General features: G+C 38.6%; 1 protein-coding gene and 1 long non-coding RNA gene across 4 annotated transcripts; both read left to right on the top strand.

The window, feature by feature from the left end:
- The first annotated feature begins 124 nt into the window (after positions 1-124).
- Positions 125-6,340, top strand: LOC128612612 (uncharacterized). 3 transcript variants are annotated; one of them, XR_008386763.1, is made up of 7 exons: positions 125-500; positions 737-1,005; positions 1,201-1,270; positions 1,667-3,955; positions 4,045-4,178; positions 4,369-4,503; positions 4,717-6,340. It is a non-coding gene; the product is annotated as an uncharacterized LOC128612612 (long non-coding RNA). The 3 variants fall into 3 exon arrangements; XR_008386762.1 differs by having other exon boundaries at positions 638-1,005; XR_008386761.1 differs by having other exon boundaries at positions 125-1,005.
- Positions 6,341-12,897: 6,557 nt separating this feature from the next.
- On the top strand, positions 12,898-14,078 carry LOC128613050 (dyslexia-associated protein KIAA0319-like). The gene is made up of 3 exons (XM_053633593.1): positions 12,898-13,159; positions 13,270-13,411; positions 13,770-14,078. Exons 1-3 carry the CDS (start codon positions 13,046-13,048, stop codon positions 14,036-14,038), a joined length of 525 nt encoding a protein of 174 aa, XP_053489568.1. The 5' UTR covers positions 12,898-13,045; the 3' UTR covers positions 14,039-14,078.
- Positions 14,079-17,694: the final 3,616 nt, after the last annotated feature.

The raw sequence follows: 17,694 nt of genomic DNA, 5'->3' as shown, positions 1-17,694 counted from the left end.
TATATATATATATATATATATATATATATATATATATATACACATATATTAGTTCCACACTGGCATAAAGTTGGTTTGATGCTGGACGTTCGATATTCACAGATATGCGGAAATTAAGGGACTGTCTCTAAAGTTACATACGTATGACGCACACCTTTAATATTTTTGATATTTAATAAAATAAGCAATTAAATCATATGTAAATTAGATATGAATTTCACTACAGAATGGGCTCATACACAAAATATGCCATTATTTGAAGCTCAATAGCATTTGAAGGGAATGACTTACAGTCAGGGCGCATGGTGGCTTAGTGGTTAGCCTCACACCTCCAGGGTCGGGGGTTCGATTCCCACCGTGACCATGTGTACCCTGCCTTGTGCCTGATGCTCCCTGGGATAGGCTCCAGGTTTCCCCGTGACCCTGAAAAGGAGTAAGCGGTATAGAAGATGGATGGATGGACTTACAGTCATATAACCAACTGTAAACTGTTAATCTAGGTATCAGGTATTCCACACACCTTTTAGTTTTTGATATTTAATAAATTAACTATTAAATCATATGTAAATATTGCCATGTATTTCACTACCGAATAGTTTTTTTAAATATCCATTAACTCTTAATGGTAAATTCTCAGCAATTTTCCTGAGATAGCGTGCTGAGCTCTAGACTGTTGAAACTCTTAAGAAGGGGGGATGGGCTCAAGAGTCAATTAAGAGTTGCATGCTGTTAGCAGACTGCAGTAGGCATCATGGCCAGATTTAAAAAGGGGAAACATAAAAGAGAAAATGACCTTTGGGCAAAGGCTGGTGGCAGAAATCAAATAGCTAAGGCTATTTGTTAGACATGGCGTTGGAAAAGGAAAGGCAAAGTGGTCCACCCTAGCTGTCTACATTTTCAACGCCAATCCACCGAATGAAAATTTGGCAAAATGGCTGCAAACCGTTTGGACAGAGGACAGGAAAGGTGTTCGAGGACAGGTGCTTCAAACAGACAGAAGTTCTGGTAAATATTTTTATTTGAGAATGTAGTGTTTCTCAGTTTTAGGGAGTAGCTAGATAAAATAGCTAAGTAACTAGCTTAACTTGTTTCCCTCATTAGCTTGACAGTAGCTTAGCCATTTCCCCCAAGTAACTAAGCAGCTAGGCCAAAGCTATTTTATTTTCACTTAATATTGATTTTAATTTTGCACAATGATAGGTAAGGCGAGTTGCTCACAGTATGTACAGCATGCATAGAAACATACATGTTGGTTTTTCTTGATGTTCAGGTGAGTTTAAAATTATTTTTAATACTGTTTAATATATATATGCTTCAGTATGCTTCAATCAACATACTGAAATAAAGAAATATGCTGCTGCAAAGATAGATTAAAGGGGAACCCCGTAGCAGGTCTATACAGGTGGTGCTGGGGAGGAGGTGGGCTAAATAGAGAGCTCTCATGTGTATCTACACAAATATACATATAATCTCATACATATACACACATAAAACGTACACACTATATATACATATATTATATATATTTTTTTATAGTATACATACGCACACTCTTACTGCCACTACCAAAACACCAATCATTAATCCTGTGGAAATGTTCTACGTTTTGAGGCCCGGTGTACAAAATGCAGTTAGGTATTGACCCAAACTTTTTTTTAATTCAAAGATAGGGAAAATGTTGAGAAAGTTGAGGAAATTGATGAGGTGAGTGAAGGGCACAATAAAAATGAAACAAAGAAAAGAATAGGTGAAGACTATCCTTGTGACAGGGAAGATGACAGGAACAGCACTGGTGATAAAGATGCAGATGAGAATGCTAATAATGATGGCACATGTTCAGGGCACAATAAGCAGAACGGAACAGAGGAAAAGGGGGACAAGGATTATTCTTGTGACAGGGAAGTTGAGGCTGGAGACAGGAACAACACTGCAGATGAAGATGAGAATGATGATGAGTCAGACACAGAAAACTGGAGGAAAACAAGGCCAGGTCCAAAGATTTTTGTAGTGGCCATAACAACAAAAATTTGGGGAAAAAATAAAGCCACATGCAGGCTCAACTCAGTTACAACAGCCCTGGACAGATGTCTTATATGAAGCGTTCACCAAAGTAAATCCTTGCTGTGTCCTTTCATTCAAGTATCAACATGTAAAATGCAGGAAAAGTCGTAAAAAAAAAAAAGAAAAAAAAAAGAGCACTTTATTTCAGGACACTTGCCGTTTGTATCTTTGATGATTGCTCAGCAAAATACAAATTTACAATTCGAACAAAGCCCAAACCATTCCAGAAGCATATTATTCCAGAAGCATATCCATGTTATGTGAATGGTTGATGTGACCCACAAGGATAAAGAATTGAAATCCAGAAATGCCAAATTCACCAAAAGAGGAAATATTGCAGCAGCCAGCACTATTATGAATCATTGAGAAACACACTACCAGATGAGATTTTGGTTGGCAACATCTCCAGATGCCTTACTATGGATATCTTAAGTGTAATATCTAGTGAAGTCAGGAAAAGCACCAGACTCCATGATGATGTTATCATGGAGATGATGCTCTGCCAGAAGATGAAGGAGTGCAGTGGAACTGCGTGACAAATTGCAGGCTATATTCAACACTTACAAGTGGACCCATTTGGTGTCCACTTGTACACAGATTGTGGTCTGCGAATAGTCGCAGAACATTCGAAAAACTCACCCCCAGTCACATTACATCTAGATGCTACAGGCAGTGTCATATCACGCATCCCCATCCAAACCAAAAGAATCCTTTATTATGCCCTTGGTCTCCCTGGAAAGGGGAAGGATAAGCCACCCCTTCCTGTGTCTGAGTTGATATCAAACAAGCACTCCATACCAACTCTCATGTTTTGGCAGATGGAAACACTGAGACAACTGTGCCAGATAACAACACGGAAGGTCCACGAGGTTGAAACCGATTTTAGCTGGGTACTCATTGGTAGTGTCCTCCTGGCCTTCGATAAAGAAAGTGTCTCATCCTATATAAACAGAGCACATCTAATTGTCAGCCAAAAAGTGAAAAGTGCAGATGCAGTTAATTTCACAGTGCTCCATCTACGTTCATCCCACATAATAAAGGCTGTAACTCAAGGATTTTCAAAGACAACTGGCGATGTATGCTGTAAAAGAATATGCCACCTACTGTTTTGGCCTTCTTCTTAACAGCACCACCCTACAAGAAGCACTTAACCTCTTTCAGGATATGTCTATGTTGTTCATGTCAGCAAACAATTCCAATGCGGTTATGGCAGCAAAAAACACACTGGACCAAAAAATCCTGAAGTCCAAGCCTACTACTATGGATGAAATACTTCCACCATATGTAGAAGACATGGACAGGAGCAGCAACAGCAACATCAAGACTATATGTGGCAAATCTCCCTTCACACGTTTATTCAGTGATGATGTAGGGAAGACCAGGTGTACACAGACAGAGAGTGTCAAAAAGAATGAATTCTACTGCCCAGGGATCATTAATGTCCTCATGAACAACTACATGGCATTTTCCCCCTTTGGAGTGGCATACTGTTTGGGGACCTGAACAGATCCTCCAAAGAGAATACTAAAGAAATAAAAAAACAAGGGAAACAAATTGCCATGTGGAGCAATGGTTCTCAATAGTGAAGAATCACATTTTACACAGAAAAAGGTTCCTGCGGCCTGCAGATTTCATTACTAAGATGTTTAACTCTCTGCAAGGAAGGTACACACAGCATCAGATGATGCATAATCTTGATAGTCTGTCTCAAGGAACATCTCCAAAGCAACAGACCATTGATCAACAAGAAGAGCAATGGGCCAAGAGATCCCAATCTCAGAGTCCAGCAAAGCATCGTTCAAAGTATTTTGATCCACCAGAAGCAGTGCCCCAACCAAAAAGACACAAGACAAAGCAAACATCTGAGGATCATTCAGAGGACACATCAGCCCAGGTATTGTGCAGTTCTCAGTCATGTCATAAATCTTTTGTTCACATTAATTCATACCTCCTTTTATATTATATTCAAATATCCCAATGCAGATCCAAGCTCTGTGGTCTAAGAAAGCATGTGAGATAGTCATTGCCATCACACAGTCAAAGGACAAAAAAGGTCTTATATCCTCCATCATTCAGATCTGAAAACACTCCAGCCACATAAATGGCTGGTGGGGGAGGTAAGAAAAAATTATTCATACCTTTGGGAAATGCTTTGCTCTTATGCCAATTGAAAAATAATCTGTGAACATAGAGGAATATATTAATTTATGTAAAGATGACAATGTTAAGCCATTGTGGAGTATATTGAATCGTTAATGAAACACTGGATGAGGTAACTATAATTTATTTTTTATCTTTTGTTCTTAGACAATCCAAAGCTATTTTCAAGTGGTGGTGAATAACAGAGACCAGGGACACAGGATTTTTATACTAGATCACCACACAGTGAATGTTATACTTCATGGAGAACGAGATGAAGTACGGAGAAACGGTCTCTCAAAGGTAAAGATTATCTTTATCTTTAATAATTCAATTCAATTCAATTTTATTTGTATAGCGCTTTTAACAATGGACATTGTCTCAAAGCAGCTTTACAGAAACATAAACACAGGATACACATTTTAAGTGTGTGAATTTTTCCATAATAGTTTAAGGCAGTTACATAAGAATGAAATGTCATAGGTTTTTTATTTTATTAAAATTTTTTCATTTCAGGTGGACTTTGATGACTACGAAGGAATGATAAGTTTCCTGAATGTCAACGGGAATCATTGGATATTTTTGAATACATTTTATAGTCCTTTTTTAATATACATGAGACACTGTTACATTACTCTATTCTATAGAGGATGTTCATAAATTGGTTGGCTTGAAAAATCACATTGAATAAATGTTCAGATGAGCCAAGACTATTCAAACACCAACCATCAAAATTCAAATATAAACTAACCCGTACAAGGCCATATGCTTTTCACTGTGTCAACACCACACACAAGAGTCTGGAATAGTTGAATGAATTAATTCATTCATTCATTCATTTCTCCATCCATCCATAATTTTAATTTTCAGGCCAGACCTTTTCAAACCAACCTCAAAGTTTTTCTACAAAACTTTGTTTTGTAGTTTCATTCTAGATTCATCTAATTTTTTTTAATCTTGCACAGTATCACCATGCAGCATCCAGCCAGGTGTTTGTGGTAGACCCAGCAGGACATGATGAAGAAGCAAAATCCATGCATGCAGCCACTAGATTTCAGTAATATTTTTAGCTTGTTATATACTGTATTTACAAAGATGGGTTACAAATTAGGGGGAAAAAAGCATGACTGCTTAGCCCCTAGTGTGAAGAGGCCCACTTCTTTTTGATGTGTTTTCTTGTCACGGGGTATTGAATGGTGAATGATATGCTATGTCCTTTTCTATCACCGGATCTTTAGTAAATTAAACAAAAAATTTGATTTTGGACCATACTGTCAGCGCTCTACAGTATCATCTTGAAAATGTAAAAATTTAGAAATATATTTTGAAAAAATTATGTTCTATCCCTCCTGAGAGACTTGGTATAGATCTTGCAGATCTCTGGATACTTAACGATTATTTTTGTAAAAATAAAATGACAGGCTTTGAGTCTTTTACATTATGTAAGTATACTAGTCTTCTCATAAGGTTTTTTTTTTTTTAATGCTGTCAAATCCTTACAATAATTTTACTTATTAACTTTTACTATATGTAGCAAGCAATTCACAATAATTGTTAAGTGTAAAGTGAGTGAGATATGTAAAGACAATAATTACCATATACTACATATATAGGAAATTAGTAGGCAATAATGTTTTAATGCTTAATATTATCCTGTCAATCATTTTGATTCGCTTAACACGAATCGAACGAGGGGGTGTGGTCAACAGTAGGACAACCAAAGATAGGAAATCTACTTTTAAACTATGGCTAGTTTTTTTTTAATACAGTTATAAAAATGCCAAGATAAGTACATAACACATATTTATTATACTGTACATACATACATACATACATACATACATACAATGTACTACTATAACAAAATAAGTGTGAAGTTCAAGACATGTGTAGATGTTTGTAATTAAATCATTTTCGTGATGTCCCAAATGACCAAATATAATTCAGTAATTCTAGGCAACGTGGTTCAGGAAAAAAAATTTTTTTATTAAATAACATGAAGGAGATAAATAAAGTGAAGGATATAATGGATGCATGAAGGGATGCCTGAAATACGATGTATTGGTGGATTTTATGTGCATTAAATTATAAAAACAATTTAACGAAGCATCTTAACGAATAAAAGGAGAATGCAATGATTTGCAAATTTCATAAACCCGTATGTTATTCACAATAGAACATAGAAAACATACAGTATCTCACAAAAGTGAGTACACCCCTCACATTTCGTGTAAATATTTTATATCTTTTCATGTGACAACACTGAAGAAATGACACTTTGCTACAATGTAAAGTAGTGAGTGTACAGCTTGTGTAACAGTGTAAATTTGCTGTCCCCTCAAAATAACTCAACACACAGCCATTAATGTCTAAACTGTTGGCAACAAAAGTGAGTACACCCCTAAGTGAAAATGTCCAAATTGGGCCCAAAGGGTCAATATTTTGTGTGGCCACCATTATTTTCCAACCCTCTTGGGCATGGAGTTCACCAGAGCTTCCCAGGTTGCCACTGGAGTCCTCTTCCACTCCTCCATGACGACATCACGGAGCTGGTGGATGTTAGAGACCTTGTGCTCCTCCACCTTCCGTTTGAGGATGCCCCATAGATGCTCAATAGGGTTTAGGTCTGGAGACATGCTTGGCCAGTCCATCACCTTCACCCTCAGCTTCTTTAGCAAGGCAGTGGTCGTCTTGGAGGTGTGCTTGGGGTTGTTATCATGCTGGAATACTGCATACTGATCATGCTCCGCTTCAGTATGTCACAGTACATGTTGGCATTCATGGTTCCCTCAATGATCTGTAGCTCCCCAGTGCCGGCAGCACTCATGCAGCCAAAGACCATGACCCTACCACCACCATGCTTGACTGTAGGCAAGACACACTACTTTGTACTCCTCACCTGGTTGCCGCCACACACACTTGACACCATCTGAACCAAATAAGTTTCTCTTGGTCTCATCAGACCACAGGACATGGTTCCAGTTCTCCATGTCCTTAGTCTGCTTGTCTTCAGCAAACTGTTTGCGGGCTTTCTTGTGCATCATCCTTAGAAGAGGCTTTCTTCTGGGATGACAGCCATGCAGACCAATTTGGTACAGTGTGCGGCGTATGGTCTGAGCACTGACAGGCCGACCCCCCACCCCTTCAACCTCTGCAGCAGTGCTGGCAGCACTCATACGTCTATTTCATAAAAGACAACCTCTGGATATGACGCTGAGCACGTGCACTCAACTTCTTTGATCAACCATGGTGAGGCCTGTTCTGAGTGGAACCTGTCCTGTTAAACAGCTGTATGGTCTTGGCCACCGCGCTGCAGCTCAGTGTCAGGGTCTTGGTAATCTTCTTATAGCCTAGGCCATCTTTATGTAGAGCAACAATTCTTTTTTTCAGATCCTCAGAGAGTTCTTTGCCATGAGGTGCCATGTTGAACTTCCAGTGACCAGTATTAGGGAGTGTGAGAGCGATGACACCAAATTTAACACACCTGCTCCCCATTCACACCTGAGACCTTGTAACACTAAGTCACATGACACCGGGGAGGGAAAATGGCTAATTGGGCCCAATTTGAACATTTTCACTTAGGGGTGTACTCACTTTTGTTACCAGCAGTTTAGACATTAATGGCTGTGTGTTGAGTTATTTTGAGGGGACAGCAAATTTACACTGTTACACAAGCTGTACACTCACTACTTTACACTGTAGCAAAGTGTCATTTCTTCAGTGTTGTCACATGAAAAGATATAATCAAATATTTACAAAAATGTGAGGGGTCTACTCACTTTTGTGAGATACTGTATATAATGTTTAAAACTGAGGAAATGTACAATTTTAAGGAAAATATAAGGTAATTTTGAATTTGATGGCCGCAACACATCTCAAAAAGGTGGGACAGGGGCAACAAAAGGCTGGAAAAGTAACTGTTACTAAAAAAAACAGCTGGAAGTTAACTGTCAACAGGTCAGTAACATGATTGGGTATAAAACGAGTATCTTAATGAGGCAGAGTCTCTCTATCATGAAACCAGAATCATGCTATCTAGAATTATCAAACTATATTTGGGGATTTTGTACAGCTTGAAAATGATTAAATTATAAATATCTGTATATGATTTTAACTAACTTAACAGAAGTACATCTTATACATATATTCATGATACATATGTGGTATATATTTGTCATGACAAATATATACAAATTGTCATGACTTCATGAAAAAAATAGTCAAAGCATACAGTGGGGGAAATAAGTATTGAACGCGTCAACATTCTTTTCATAAAATATTTTTCCAATGAGGCTATTCACATGAAATTTTCACCAGACATCAGTATTAACTAAAGAAATCCAGAAACATAAAGAATTCACAACATTAAAGTCCATAAATAGAGATATTTGTAATAAAGTGGAATGACACAGGAAAAAAGTATTGAACAGGCTAAGAAAAAGCAGTTCTCCAAGGCAAGGTAAGGCAAGAAACCATCTGAAATCCAAAAGTAATTATACCTCCTATCTTTGCAAATTAATATCAGCTGGGTTAGTAAATTGATGGTGTATAAAATGGCTTTTCGTTACCAAGGTGTCCCACAAGAAACATCTCATGATGGGTAAAAGCAAAGAGTTCTCCAAAGACCTTCACAACCTTATTGTTTTGAAAAATATTGATGGAATCAGATACAGACGTATTTAAAAACTTCTGAGTCCTACAATAAGCACATCTGGGGCCATTATCCACAAGATCACTCGTCATCAACCGGCCACACACAGAAGCTCCTCGCAAGATTACTGACCAGGGAGTCAGAAGAATAGTCAGAAGAGTAGCCCAAGAGCCAAGGACCACTCAGAAAGAGCTCCAGAAACACTTGGAGGCAGCAGGTACCATCGTCACAGAGAAAACAATAGGCAATGCACTCCACTGCTCACGCTCACCCCGCAAGACTCCATTACTAAAGAAAAGGCATGTCGAAGCTCGTTTAAAGTTTGCTACAACTCATTTGGACAAGCCTATGAAACACTGGGAGAGTATAGTCTGGTCAGACGAGTGCAAAATTTAACTTGGCTGTCATATTACAAACCATGTTTGGAGAAGAAATGGCACTGCACATCACCCTAAAAACACTACACCAACAGTGAAGTTTGGAGGTGGAAGCATCATGGTGTGGGGCTGTTTTTCATCGCATGGTACTGGCAGACTTCATATAATTGAAGGAACAATGAATGGAGCCCTTTACCGGGAGATTCTTGAGAAGAATCTGCTGCCATCCACCAGCATGATGAAGATGAGATGTGGGTGGACCTTCCAGCAGGACAACGATCCAAAACATACAGCAAAGGAAACTCTCAGTTGGTTTCAGAGAAAACCATGTGTTCAGAGGAAAAAAATGTTAGAATGGCCCAGTCAATCACCTGACTTCCAATTGAATCCAATTGAACAAGATTTAAAGAGAATAATTAGAAGAATGGGCCAAAATCACACCTGAAAACGGCAGCTGATTAATTTCTTCATACAGGAAGTCATTACAAACAAAGTCTTCTCCACTAAGTATTAAAAAAATTTCAATTAGCATGTTCAATGCTTTTTTTCCTGTGTCATTCCTCTTTATTACACATAACTTCACAATATCATGGACTTTAATGTTGTGAATTCTTTATATTTCTGGATTTCCTGAGTTAATACTGATGTTTAGTGAAAATTTCATGTGAATAGCCTCATTGGAAATATAATTAGTGAAAAAAACGGTGACACGTTCAATACTTATTTCCCCCACTGTATATAATTTTTCCGAGCTTAAGATTTTTGGGGTCAACTTCCTGCTTGCTTTTGATTACAGTCACATAAGGTGACTTCAATTCCTGTTGAAAATATCACAATTATGAGGTGAACACACATGAAAGTATAACTTGAACTCATATTTTTCTATGAGCCCGACTTTATGAGCTGAGAGCGTGTAAAAAAAAAAAAAGTCATGGCAGCCCCCACTATGAATGTGCCGCCTGCAGCAGTAAGGTTTAAGTGGTAATTTTGCTTGCTAACTAAGAACTACAGCTCTTTATTTTCTTTCAGTAAATCAAAAACAAACTTCTTGTTGATGAAATTGCACAAAAATAAATAAATAACAGAAACTTTCTCACGCTGTCAATTTTGTCCTACCAAAACCAGTTGAACACATACCACATCATAATTACCATCTCTGATTTTGTATGCACAAACTTCAGAGGAGGACATGAAGGCAGCAATATATGATGTCACATGAAATAAGTCATGTTATTTCTAACATGTTATTTCTAACTTCTAGCAGTTCTACTTCAAGGGCTTCATGGACTAGTTGGTCAACCCACTTGCATTAAAGTTATCATAATTTTAGTATTAACAAATTGTTGTTTTTCATTCACATATCAAAGTCTTGGAATTATAAGAATTTGATAATTCTGTGAGTGTAGACTTTTGACCTATAGCGTATTATAGAAATATAAAGCAGATACAATATTTCAACTTTATTCATTCAAAAATGTACCCTCAGTAACTAAAATTTAGAACTGCATAAAAAAAGACACTGTGGCAACTTGCTACTGAAGTTCAAATTAAGCTCATGTCTTCCTTTAAATCAGAAAACCTTCATGAAATTCCACTGGTTTCCATTGACTATTTGATATTTAAGTTTAAATTTCATTAAATATTTATCATTATAATACCATCCATCCATCCATCCATCCTCAACTGCTTATCCGTTAGTCGGGTCACGGGGGCAGCAGCTCCAGCTGGGGACCCCAAACTTCCTTTTACCGAGCCACATTAACCAGCTCTCACTGGGGGATCCCGAGGCATTCCCAGGCCAGTGTGGAGATATAATCTCTCCACCTGGTCCTGGGTCTTCCCTGAGGTCTCCTCCCAGCTGGACATACCTGGAACACCTCCCTAGGGAGGTGTTCATTATAATACATGTAGTTTTAATTTATTACAATAAAAATATAATATTTTGTAATATGTAATAAATAATACACAAATCTATTTTTGCAGTACAAACAGACTTTTAAGTAAGGTGACCTCTCAAGAATTTTTTTTCTTAAATCATATTTCAAATCCTCTATAATTTGAGACTCTGCATGAGATGTAGTATGCAATTTGTGCATTAAAATGAACAAATGAATCTATAATTAAGACCATTTTATTTTAAAAGCAAACAAAAATACAATAAAGTATCCAAGTTCTCTTGGACTGTTGAATAAGGTGGTCTTTTACCTGTGTAATGATTGCTCTGTAAGAGACTTTGTCATGGATATCCTGGAGGCTACTCTGGACTACAGCTCCCAGCAGCCACTGCACTACATCATAGTCACATGACCACCTGCACCAGAATCACATTCTAGTTAACCAGCACTGAGTGTGCGTGTGTGTGTGTGTGTGTGTGTGTGTGTGTGTGTGTACTTTCGGGGTGAAAGTAGCAGTGGCTACCTCCTGGCCACCCCATGTATAAAACTCTAGTTTCGCTACTGTCTGAAAACATTGTTGTGTTCATGGAGCTAGTTTGAGACAACATTCTGAAATGGCACCTTATCATGCTAGAAGCAGCCATTATATAACGGGTAAATTGTGGCCATAAAGGGATGTATGTGGTCAGTAGTAATATTCAGACTGACAGGAGTGGAACTTATGTTGAGGTAGCCGTCTGCTTTGTGCTCAGTGATAGGCTCCGGATCCACTGTGACTCTGATCAGGATAAAGTGGTTACCGAGGATATATGAATGAATGAATTAATGAATGAATGAATGATCATAGCATATTTTTGGTACTGGGCATTATGATATTGTGATAGCTAAATTAAGCACCTTGGGGTATTTTGGGACTTGTCAAATCCTCACTTCCCTAAGGATGGCGGCTCTGAATTCTGGAGTTGATGAGACTCACTCAGGTAGCAGAATCTGGTCCACTGGGGTGCAGGGCATCCTTACGTCTATCCGTGTCGTAGTTTCTTCCTTCTATTCTTATGTCTACAATAACTATTGTCCACAAAAGTTCCTAAGGTTTACGAATCTCCCATCTTTGGGTTCGGTTTATTAACCTTTTAACAATAAAACAATAAACTTCAAATATTACAGAATAAATCAATATCAAAGTTACAGTATATGATGTAACATGAAAGTCTTCACCACGAATGAACTTGGCAAAATTCTAACAGTTATATATCTCATATTTGTGCTAAAACAGAGGCATATTTGATACCTCGGCTCAGGTACTTTTCATACCATTTTCTAGGTACATTTTATTCCTTTTCCCATTTGGTTTTCATTTTAAGCATGACAAGCAAGTATCTAACCATCTCAGTTAGGTATTAAAAGTACCTAACCAGCTTAGTTAGGTATTCTAGGTGCCTTGACTGCTGTGGCTTCTGAAATGTCAGGCTGACAGACACACACACACACACACACACACACACACACACACACACACACACACACACACACACACACACACACACACACTGCCACACTGATGCATACATATAGACACTAAGCTGTCAAGCTCATCTAGTTTGCATTTATCCTGCACAGAATCACATAAAGCTTTTATTCTATCGTGATGAATTTTCTCAGCCATTTTACATAAAAGAACACCAACATATAGTGAAACATATTTTCCCGTAGTTTCAGATTCCCCCTGCCTTTCCTGGTGAAATACTTACTACGAACACACGTATGTGTGCATGACTCAGGCTTGTTTGCGGACTGTGACGTCATGGTTTTTTTTAACAACCTGCTCTCAATGTAATCATTTAAAACGTTTACCATTTGCTTTTTTGCATCGGGCAGATAAGAAGGATCACTCTCCTAGAGCAATAGGAGGACAGGACCAAATGGTGAAGCCTCATGACATTGTGACGCTCAATGGCATTGAGAGCAAGAAAGACCATGAAATTGTTCAATTCCAGTGGATGCAGGTGTCTGGAAGTCCCACAGCTGTCATAGTGGTGTGTGATCTTTCTCTCACCTTAATGCACATCTTCCGAGTATAATTGTGGATTTGGGCCTCCACGTTCTGAATTCTAAAATTACAGCTCAGTGTCTCCATTCCTTTCAGAAAACCACTTTTAACGATGAAGTGAGGGTGTCCAACCTGTCTGCTGGAGTGTATAAGTTCAGGCTGACTGTCACAGGCGATGCTGGCCAGTCTGACTCAGCAGAGGTCACTGTCTTGGTCCTCACACCTGAGCAGTCACACCGTGAGTATTTGTCTTAACATAAACCTATACGAGCTGTCGCCAAAGTTTGATATTCCTTAGAAGTGAGTTTAGTTCGTTGTGTTAATAAACATGTCTCAAATGCAACATGTGTTCTCTTAGCACATATGATTTTTAGGAATTGGTTATATGAAGATGTGATCAGCCTGAAAATGGAAATTCTTTCCTAAGATTTCATATTACACACATAGCTCTTGCTGTCTTCTTCAATCAATATTCAAAATCAAATTCAAAATAGTCATGTCAACAATTTTGTCAAATCAGTAACAAGTATTTTGAATGAAGAGAATCATCCATCCATCCATCCATCCATCTATCTTCTATACCGTTTATCCTATAGGGTTGTGGAAGCAACCTGGAGCAACCGGGCACAAGGCTGGGTACACTGTGGATGGGGTGCCAATCCATCCATCGCAGGGCACAATCACATACACATTCACACTCCCACTTATACACTACAAACACTTTGGAATGCCAATCAGCCTACCATGCATGTCTTTGGACTGGGGGATGAAACCGGAGTACCTGGAGGAAACCCCCACAGCACGGGGAGAGCATGCAAACTCTGCACATACAGGGCCACGGCGAGAATATAACCCCCAAACCTGAACGTGCTAATCACTAAGCCACCTTGCACCCTTGAAGGGAACCATCCATCCATCCATCCATCTTCAACCGCTTACTCCTTTTCAGGGTCGCGGGGAAGCTGGAGCCTATCCCAGGGAGCATCGGGCACAAGGCGGGGTACACCCTGGACAGGGTGCCAGTCCATCGCAGGGCACAATCACATACACATTCACACACCCATTCATACACTACAGACACTTTAGACACACCAATCAGCCTACCATGCATGTCTTTGGACTGGGGGAGGAAACTGGAGTACCCGGAGGAAACCCCTGCAGCACGGGGAGAACATGCAAACTCCGCACACACAGAGCCATGGGAATCGAACCCCCGACCCTGGCGATGTGAGGCGAACGTGCTAACCACTAAGCCACCCTTGAAGAGAACCAATTAATAACAATCTGGTTCTAATAACAGATGAAGAAGGCCTTCAGTGTGTCAACTGAAAGCAATTCATTTATCCTAATCATTTGAGTTGGTTTGGTTTCCTTGGAGAGAACTCTTTATGGTTTTAGACAAAGGTTGATGCTGAACAAGATGTTTTGAGAGAACTGAATGAAATAGACATTTAATGGAACATGTTGAAGAGAACCTAGGTGCTGCTATGTATAGTGTTATGTCTCTTGTAGCAGTTCTTGACTAGTTTGTTGACTAGCGTTTTGAAGTTCTGTAAGTGTCTTTAAATTACAACTGAGCCTTAAAACACAGAATAAATGTAAGTATTTTCTGAAAAAAATCCCAGCTAGGTATTGCAAAAATCCATAGATATTGTCCATATAAAGTAGAAGAACTGGTCCTTTTTGTATAATGGTGAATTGTTGCATTTCACATTGATGTTTTTGTTTTTCCTAAGACTCTGTGGTCATGTTTTCATGTGTTGCTTGTTTAATGTGTCCTTTTGTTGGTTGATTTTTATTGGTTGGTTGCACTTTGTAATTGCCAATAGGTTTCCTATTACTTTCCTATATACAAATGACTTAATTTTCACCCTTAAAAAACACCAGATTGAACAACTAGACAAACTTCATTTCATGCAAAAAGAAATAAATGAATAAAATGAATTCCTTTTTTAAAATACAATTGTAGTATACAAAGTTTACTAAGTAAAAATATACCAAGGTTCTCCAGTCTTAGGAAAGTAAAAAGTGGTCTAGTGTATGAGAATAAAGCAGAAATGAGTCTTGAGTTGTGATATGCTTTCGTCTTTGAGGCAGTGAAACTAGTTGAGCTGGTTTTCTGCTAGAGTTTCACAAGCAAAGAAAGCCAGACATTCATATTTTTGTCACCTTGCAGGAGATTCAGTAAATAACCTTTGAGTTTGCTTGTCTACATGCAAATTAATTTCAGTTCATTTTTGTGGTGAACCATTTTGATGACAAGCATGAAAGCCTGTTTGTTGCTGGTCTGATGAAGCCTTTTCATTTGGTTTTTGGCTGTTTATGTGTTTTATTTGTACAACCCCAATTCAAAAAAACTTGGGACGATGTGTAAAATGTAAATAAAAACAGAATGCAATGATTTGCAAATCTCATAAACCCATATGTTATTCACAATAGAACATAGAAAACATATCAAATGTTTAAACTGAGTAAAAGTACCATTTTAAGAAAAACTAAGGTAATTTTGAATTTCATGGCTGCAACATGTCTCAAAAAAGTTGGCAACAATAGGCTGGAAAAGTAAGTGTTACTAAATTGCTTGGTTCAGTCTTTTGTTTAAAAAGATAAGTTTGGTCACGTAGACCTTATCTGTTAGTGAAATGCTACTTCTGATGGTTGCTGCTAATGCATTGTTCTCCTCTCTGCAGCAGTTCTAAAGTTAAAGACATGGTCCAATTGAAGGTCCAAGTAAGTCCATAATGTTGTTCTGCCTGAACGTGAGCTTATTGAAGTAAAATTATAGGCAAAAAAATTATAATAAGTAAGCATGTACATAATCATAACACACCAATGACACTTTGGTATTATAAAGACCCCCTGAAATTATTACAGGCCAAAAGGATGCATTAATTTTAATTTTTAAAAAACTGATTTCAACTTTTTAAAAGTTGAGCAGGACTTAAAGGTTTGAAAGAAAGAAAGAAGAGTCCCCTGGGATTAGCTCCAGGCTCCTCGAGACCCTGTATAGGATATGCGGTACAGAAAATGGATGGATGGATATTACATAATAGACCACTTTTCAGACAAAAAAAAAAACATAATGAAGGCTGTCAGGGATTACCTGCAAAAACAGAGGCAAGTGTGCCAGTCAAACTCTTCTGAAGAAATGTGGCAGATTCTGCAAGATGCTTAGAATTTTTTTTTTACCAGTCATTGTTCATATTAATCTGTATGAAGTGTACCCGAGACTACTAATGCATTTTTAAAGGCAAAAGGTTGTCACACCAAATATTGACTGTTTAGTTCATTGCTGTTTACTGTTCTTTATGGAAGCGTTTATATGTAGAAAATTAATTTCATTATTTTAGACGGCATCTATGCTTTACAACATTCCTTTACATGTGCTTAAGACTTTTGCGCAGTACTGTGCTGCACCACAGATCGCAACCAATTAAGAAATTATTTTTTATGTCATTTATTTATAGTATGTAGTGTGGGGGGTGCACGGTTGCCTCACACCGCCAGGGTCGGGGTTCGATTCTCGCGGCTCTGTGTGTGCAGAGTTTGCGTGTTCTCCCCGTGCTACAGGGGTTTCCTCCCTCAGTCCAAAGACATGCATGGTAGGCTGATTGGCATGTCTAAAGTGTCCGTAGTGTATGAATGGGTGTGTGATTGTGTGCCCTGCGATGGACTGGCACCCTGTCCAGGGTGTACCCTGCCTTGTGCCCGATGCTCCCTGGCATAGGCTCCAAATTCCCCCACGACCCTGAAAAGGAGTAAGCGGTTGAAGATGGATGGATGGATGGATGATTAGTGTGGGTTAGGGGCAACAAGTTGTCACTTGCTGATGCACATTACTTGCACATACTGATTTATTTCATACTCCTGTATGATATATTGTCTGCTACAGGCAGTAGGCCAAACCATAACAACACTTTTGAATGTTGACCAGTGTATAGGTGACCTCATTCTTGGGAAAACCAGATAATGCAGGGGTTATCAATCGGCCTACCAGTTGATGAATCAAGTACTTTGCAAAAATACAACACTATATTGCCAAATGTACATGGGCACCTGACCATCACAGCCAACTGTTGCTGCAAAGTTGGAAGCACACAATTGTATAGAATGTCTTTGTATGATGCAGTTTTACAATTTCCCTTCACTGGAATTAAGAGACCCAAACATGTTCCAGCATGACAATAACCCTGTGCACAAAGCGAGGTCCATGAAGACATGGTTTGACAAGGTTGGTGTGGATGAACTTGAGTGGCCCAAGCCTGATCTCAACCCCACTGAACACCTTTGGGATGAACAGGAATGCTGTTGCGCCCCAGGTCTTCTCACTGAACACTGATGCCCAACCTCCCTAATGCTCTTGTGGCTAAATAGGCCAGTCCCCACAGCCATACTCCAAAATCCAGTGGAAAGCTCATTTTTTATTTTTTTTTAAAACTATGTTTAAAATACTTTATAAAATTAGAAAAGAGTGTTTTATTTTATTAGCAGCCGTAAAATAATCACAAAAGCACAAGAAGA

The sequence above is a fragment of the Ictalurus furcatus genome, chromosome 9 (assembly GCF_023375685.1).
Source record: "Ictalurus furcatus strain D&B chromosome 9, Billie_1.0, whole genome shotgun sequence".
NCBI classification, from domain to species: Eukaryota; Metazoa; Chordata; class Actinopteri; order Siluriformes; family Ictaluridae; genus Ictalurus; species Ictalurus furcatus.
Note: the sequence above shows the minus strand (reverse complement) of the source record. Positions and strands in the feature narration are given on the sequence as shown.

What these genes read in the sequence shown, in the direction of transcription:
- LOC128613050 (XM_053633593.1), top strand. Translation starts at nt 13,046, where the DNA reads ATGGTGAAGCCTCATGACATTGTGACGCTCAATGGCATTGAGAGCAAG. An exon ending in GTCCCACAGCTGTCATAGTG is followed by an intron (nt 13,160 to 13,269) that starts GTGTGTGATCTT and finishes CATTCCTTTCAG; the next exon opens with AAAACCACTTTTAACGATGA. An exon ending in CACACCTGAGCAGTCACACC is followed by an intron (nt 13,412 to 13,769) that starts GTGAGTATTTGT and finishes TTTATCCTATAG; the next exon opens with GGTTGTGGAAGCAACCTGGA.